General features: G+C 37.9%; 1 protein-coding gene across 7 annotated transcripts in view; it reads left to right on the top strand.

Moving 5' to 3' along the window:
* The window catches only part of MAP7 (microtubule associated protein 7), a 121,223-nt gene extending 114,584 nt beyond the window's left edge, over positions 1 to 6,639 (top strand). For 6 of the 7 annotated variants that reach the window (XM_054194697.1, XM_054194693.1, XM_054194694.1 and 3 more), the window contains one exon: positions 3,402 to 4,297. In XM_054194697.1, the coding sequence (XP_054050672.1) occupies positions 3,402 to 3,651 (250 nt within the window). In that variant the 3' untranslated portion in view covers positions 3,652 to 4,297. The other variant, XM_054194695.1, reaches the window with a different exon arrangement.
* The last annotated feature ends 295 nt before the right edge of the window (positions 6,640 to 6,934 follow it).

The raw sequence follows: 6,934 nt of genomic DNA on the forward strand, positions 1-6,934 counted from the left end.
CCCCCTGTAAAGGGAGCTGGGTTGGATAGATTAGATAACCAGTTGTTAGAAATATACAGTTAGACAAGGTGATTGTCTCAATATCTTGTCCCTGGAAAAGAATGTTACTGAGTTCAAATTCTTATGTAGTGTTCATTGCTCGGTCTGTAGGACAGCACACTCGAAATTTGCTTTAGCGCCGCCTTCCCTTTTTTAGGCCTCCAGCTCCTCATTGCTGGCTGATTTCAGTGCTGTTGTCTCAGCAGATTAAACATGAACACGGCTTTATTTAAATCATCCAAAAGTCTGGGGTCCATTTTCCTGTTAATATTAACTGGTTATATTATAATTATATTATATTATTATATTTATATTATTTTTTTATAATATTATTTATTATATATAACAATATATTATTATATATATTATTATATATATTATAATATATAATAATAAAAATATAATATATATTTATAATATATAATATGATATATAATATTATATATTATATATTTTATATATTATATATATTATATAATATATTATATATATTATATTATAATAATAATAATATTCCTGTTAATATTAATATTAATTAATTCCTGTCTGTGACATCTCTGCTAAAGTCATGGCATTGTCTTTCAGGTCAGGAATAGCGGGTGTGGCGTGGTAGTATTCTGGCACATTTCAAAGGCCTACAAATCAGTATTATTTTTTTTTCTTAGTGTAGATTTCAGATGGGCGATCAGAAAGACAGATATACTAAATTCTGGTCTTTTTTCTTTACTCCCTTCAAACTCTTTACATATAGATTATGTTTACACAGAGCTTTAGCTAAAATTATCTACATGAGATGTAATATTCAGTCACTTTTAACTTTTTGGATGTTGCAGTTCCTTTAATTACATTAGCTGCTCTTCTCTCAACTTCCTCTAGTCTGTCCTGTTAGTATTGATGCGTCCAGTTCAAAATGCGAAGCTGCACAGATGCTTTTTTTTTTTTTTTTTCAGCTACCATAATGCTGTCCTTCAGGTGCTTGCAAGACTGTTATGTTTGGAAGTGCACTCTGAATAACTCAGGCAGCTTTTTTTTTAATTTTTATATTTTTTTATTATATAGGTGTCTTGCCACAAGCACCCTTATGGAATATGTTAAAATGCCAAAATTATCCATTTCTTAGAAACAGACGTGCAATATTGTATGCCTGAAAAGGATATCTCCAGTGTGCTGGATACCTAGACATTGCTAGGAATGTAACGTAAGACAGTAAGAATGGTTGTAGCAGATCAAAAATCCATTACTTTTTTGTGTTCTTTGCTTTAACGGCCTGTAGCAGTCACTTAGGGAGAGAGTGTAAAGGAAAAAAAGGTGAGTACCAGGAGATCCTCTGGTCAATGAAGAGTTACCTAAAGCATTGTGGTCCAAATGCAACCATAGGTTCAAGTAGTCCCTAAGCTGTTAATTACCAGAAGCTGGAGGGTTTACCAATCTCCTAGGAATTTGTCTAATCTTTTGAGCTTATGGCCTCCAAGATGTCCAGTAGAATTAATTCCACAGTTCTGTTTTTCCCTTTATTTCTTCTAAACTTGCTCCCCTATGAATGAGCAGTTGCTCTCTTCCCCCCTCTTTCTTACCCCATCCATCAAACTTGCCGCGTTATCCTAGCTCTGGTAAGGTTAGTGGTAGTAGATGGGGAAGTAACAGGATGCCTTGTAAGGAATAATAACTTAATAACTATACATTATAGAGCAGGTTTTATTAGTCCTAAAGCATTTCACAGATTCTGCTCCTCATCTTACAGATGTGCATCTCTGGCACAAAAGAGTGATGTGACTTGTGACCTCTCCCAGGCAGCCAGCAGGATTTCTGTGTCTGCTCTCAAACTCAGTGCACTGAAACGTACTTTTCACTTTGAAATTCGCTCAGCATATCCACAGATGAAAAAAAAAAAAAAAGGGGAATGCCTTTCTGAAAAAGAACTGGCGCTGCTTTAAAAAACTGGGAAAGGCTTGATATAAAAACCGGCCTGTCACTCTCACAGGAAATCTGGGCTTGGGATAAAGCGTTGCCACTTTCAAAAGAGCAATGATTATTTTCTGTCTCTTGCGAAGTACTGTAAAACAATTCTGTTTTTGTTTGTGAAGAGTTAGACACCCAAAGAAGCCAGCAAATTAAAATAAATCATATGCCAATTACAAGCAGATTTGGGGATTTAAGACTAGTAAATGTACTGTCAGGAGAAAATTAGCCTGTGAAACCAAGCCACCTGCTCAGAAATGGCCTGAGGAAATTGATAGCCTAGTTTAAATCTAGGAAAATTGCATCTGAGCCTTTGAGGCTGAAGCATTTCCAGACAACCCGAACAGTCGTGATGTGGTCTGAACAGGGAATAAGGCACTCAGTGCTGTCAGGATCTAACTGTTGAGGGCCTTAAGAAGCACCAATGAAAGATCACATGATTGTTGACTGTCAGTTGAGTACTTCTGGAGGAGCTTGTGGTCCCATTCCTGTCATCCTGCTCGCTAAAGTAGCACCTTAGTTTCTCCCCTCTGGCAAGAGAGCGCATGCCGTCTGCAAAGACAGCAGGATTTGACAATACGGGGCATAACGAAAGGGTTGGGAGGGGAGGAGAGGGGCAACACCATGCGACACGATGACGCGTCTCCTCAGGAGAGTACGTGTAATTGGAGAGTGCGTCTGTGCTTGTACCGCTCATAAGCCATCTCTGTCAGCTGGGAAATAGAAAAGGAAAGAAAGCACAGATTGACGTGAGGGATGCTGGGAGGTGTTTCTTTTGGCTTGGGCATGATCAACGGGAGGAGTTGCAGGGTCAGGTAGCACCTTGGAAATAAGGCCTAAGAACTTGTAGGGGAGGAGGGGCTGAAAGGAGATCTGCATTCATATGGGAGTTTTTTCTCTGGCTGAGTGGCAGGTAGAAGAGGCTGTTGCAAAACCAGAGGCTGGAGGTGATCCAAGGAATAACAGAAATGACAGTGGTCTTATCTAAGGGCAATTACATTGACTTGCAATAAGAGGAAGGGTATGGTAAAGGCTACAAGAGCTCAAAAAGGTGTTAGAGGCTGTAAATTCCATTAGGTGGATGGCTCAAGATAGCAGTGGATTTTTCTTACTACTTCCCATTGTCCTCACTTCTCGGAACTGCAGTGTCCATAAAGCTCTCTGTAGTTCTGGGTACAGAGTAGCCAAATGGTAACAACTATCCCATGGATTTGAGAGAAGGCATATCTAGTACTTGTATACAGAAACAGTTTTTCTACTGCGGTAGGCACATAGTTTTGTTTTTACAGGCTAAAAGAATGCTCTGGATTAATGCAGTCTTTCTCATTTGTAATATCACTTTGAGGACGACTAAATTTCTGTTCTAGATGAGATCTATGAGGAAATACCCATTTCTCTTTCAGCAATCTCAATCCAGAGAAAAATGCAAACGAAAATGGAATGTCTATGCAGAATGATAACTTTGAAGAGATCATAAACCTGCCTATTGGTTCTAAACCATCCCGGCTGGATGCCATGAACAATGACGGAAGCAATAGTCCTGAAATTCCTTTGAATCCAATTCTAGCCTTTGAAGACAAGGGGACTCTTTTGCCTCAGGTAGATAGTGTTCAAACACATCAAACAGCAGGTAGGTTTCTCCTGATTCATTAACACTTGTAAAGTGAGGTAATTGACAGAGGACCTAGAGCTCTAAATTGATGAGACTTGATTCATTTAAGCTTTTTTAAACACCATATTATTTGGGGAAAGGAGCGTATCTCCTCTCTGTAAATCTATACGTGCCAAGTACATAGAGATGCTGTGCAAATTATGACGAGGCCTTATCTTTTGTTTGAGGGGGGTCTCAGTTACGCTGCGCTCTTGTGCCATTTGAAGTTGCTTGAAAATGTTTGCCCTGTGCTTTCAAACAGAAGCGCTAACAGGGACAACTGCTGTTCCTGGCTTACGATCAGCAATTGCGTTCCAGTTCTGCACATGTAATATCTGATTCGCACACGCGGCAGGAGAGCTGGTACCTACCTCCTTTGTAAAAACTCTGGATGTACTTCCCTCACCAAGTTCTCGCTGACATTAATATTGAGGGATGGTTTGCTACACACGAGGTTTTTCTGAATTACATCACAACTTTTAAAGGATGTTAGGTAAATAAATACTAATTTAGCAAACTAAATTGGACTGCCACTTTCTCTTTCCGTGGCTGGAAAATGTAAGGAAAAATCATCTTACAATAAAATAATTGCATAATTGCGTAGCATTTTGAAGTAAGCGTTGTTGCTCTTTGCTGACCTGTCACTTTCGATACCTTCTGTTGTAGAAGTGATCTGATTGTTTCTTCTGAAGGACCAAAGGTGATATGAGCATCTCTGCAGTCAGTGGAGTTTCTTCCATGCTATGAAGGAGTGTTTTATTTTTTCTCTCCAGTTTTTTAAAGATTTCTTGAATATCTTTTTTGGAAGGACTTTAGTAAAACCAGCAGAAGAAATGATGGGAATAGACTTGGATCACCTTTCTAATAGCTTTCATCACTAGAAAAATCATGCTTCACGTGCATTACTTAATATGGCTTTTTCCAACAAGCTTTTTCTGTTAGTAAATGGATATTTCTGCATTCCTTAAGACACAAGACACTGGAATCTGAAAGCAATGGGCTGATTTGGGTGGTGGGACTGATTCTTTTTTTAAAAGGTGGGTGTTGGTTTAGAAGGCATAATTGTAAAATTGGCAAAGAATCTTTTACACTTTGTGGTTCTAATACTTGAAAAATGAATACCTCGTTGCTCTACAAGTAGAGTTAATGGGGTGTTTTATTTAAACCTGTTGGTTTAAATATTATTGCAGAGAACTCTAATTATGGGGGCAAAGTATAGGCTTCTGTATCAGGTTCTTGTAAATGTAATTCCTACAGGGACATTCTGTAAATTGAGATGTCACTATGATTTTCTCGCATTTTCTCTAAAAACACAAAACGAGGCAGGTTTTAAAATGTGAACATTTGAAAGCGTTATTTTTTCATGGACAAGAGGAAAACCTATTGTTCTCCTAGATGATGTATTTATGAATTTTGTTCAGTACGGAAATAAATCACTTAATTGAATAAATTAGAAAAATGTGTTAAAATGATACTGCAAACTTGATTTTTTTTTTTTAGTTACATCCATGTTCACAATACTATAAAAGGTGTGTACACATACGCACACACTCACGAGGAAATACCTTGTTCTGAGTCCTGTAAATTGCTGCTGTTCCCAATGATGGAAGACTTTTCCTTTGCCTTATCAGACTAAAGACTGTGAAACCTGAAATATTTGATTTTTTTGGGTGATGAAGCAGGTTTGTTTGGAGATTTTTTTGGTTTTGCTCGTTTCAGAGCAAAGGGGAAATGGTCATTGTGCTTTTTATGTAGTGTGTGACTTTTATAAAGCAGTACAGTTTGAGTGACAAGAGGAGCAATGCAGGTTGCTTTCTTTTTAGTTTGATGCTGATTTCTACTGTCATCGTTCCATCCCTCACTTTTGGTTGCTGTTGGGCAGAACTGCAAAATCTTGTACCTTTTTGTGCTGCGATAAACAATGCTGTTACAGGTAGAGCTGGTTTGAGTTTGAAGCGCCAACCAGGGCTTGATGCATTGCTCACTGAAGTCAGTGGGAAGATCCTTGGCTAGGGGAAATGGAGGTTTATGGGGTTTCAGTTCACGCTACCAAAGAACGTACTGTTAAGATTCCGGCACTGGCCTTTAGTGAGCGCCAAGCTGGGCCTGTAGGAAGCTGTGCAGAAAGTCTGTGCTAGCAGAAGAAATCCTCTGAGAGAAAAGCTGAAGAATTTTTTGAAGAAATTACTTGCTGCTGCTGCCAAGTGTTCATCTTATACAGGAGATGGCATAAAAGCAATGGAAACGCAATGAAAGAGACTTCATCTGCCAGAACATGTATGGAAGGGGAAAAACAGCCATTCAGCCAGAATGCTTTCAATAGTAGCTTGTGACACAGTAGAATGAAATGGGTTCCTTTTGTGCTTTCTTTAGTTTTCCGTGTACATAGCCACAATATTTTGAAGTGTCCAAAGTATGTAGTTTTTCTTTAAACTTATATATAGCATGTAAGTACCAAATAAAACTTGTTTGAAATATTTATTTCTATTTATATTTTCATTTTCTTGCATAGCTGAAGCAGGAGTCAATCTGTGATGGAAAACTCTTCTTGCTACTCCTGCTCTGCTTAAAACTTTTCTTCAGGTTTCCTCTAATCTCTTTACTAGAAAATTAATACAGCCTCATTTGCAGCTAGAAACAGAGCAAAGAAAAAGCCAGTAAGACTTTGCTTCAATTTTAAGTTGACGATTCCTTTAGGCTCAGGTTTAAATGATGTTGATTTTGATCTGTTTAGGCTCGGGTATAAATTATGCTGATCTGGTGTTTGTGAGACTTCAGAACGCTTGCTTCACTGTTTGCAGCACAGGTGAAGAACATGCTTCATTTCTCATGTGTGTTTTGGTTGGTTGGTTTTTTGAACAGGACTGCAGTAAAACAAATTTATAATTATATTCATTCCAGGTTTGCTTCAAATGAGAGAGAAAATTTCCTCCTGGCCAAGGGCCCAACATGCAAACAAAAAACTAGGGAATTGGGAGTAGAACTAGGTGTATGAATTAAAAAAAAAAAAAAAAAAAAAAAAAAAAAAAAAAAAAAAAAAAAAAACATGCAAAAAAACCAAAAACCAAACAAAACAAAAAACAGAACTAAAAAACATGAAAAGGATGGAAACTTAAGTCTTTGGTTAAGCCCATTTCTTTAAATGCAGGGAAAAATTGTTTCTCTTCTGTTGAATGTTGTTCCTGACCATCAAATACAGTATCAAATGAAGGCCAGCTCCTTTGCCGGCTATTGCAACTGTTTTTGTTTGTATCATGGGAAGGCACAGTTAACTATTCAGTGAGG

Source organism: Rissa tridactyla, chromosome 3, assembly GCF_028500815.1.
Source record: "Rissa tridactyla isolate bRisTri1 chromosome 3, bRisTri1.patW.cur.20221130, whole genome shotgun sequence".
Lineage (NCBI taxonomy): Eukaryota > Metazoa > Chordata > Aves > Charadriiformes > Laridae > Rissa > Rissa tridactyla.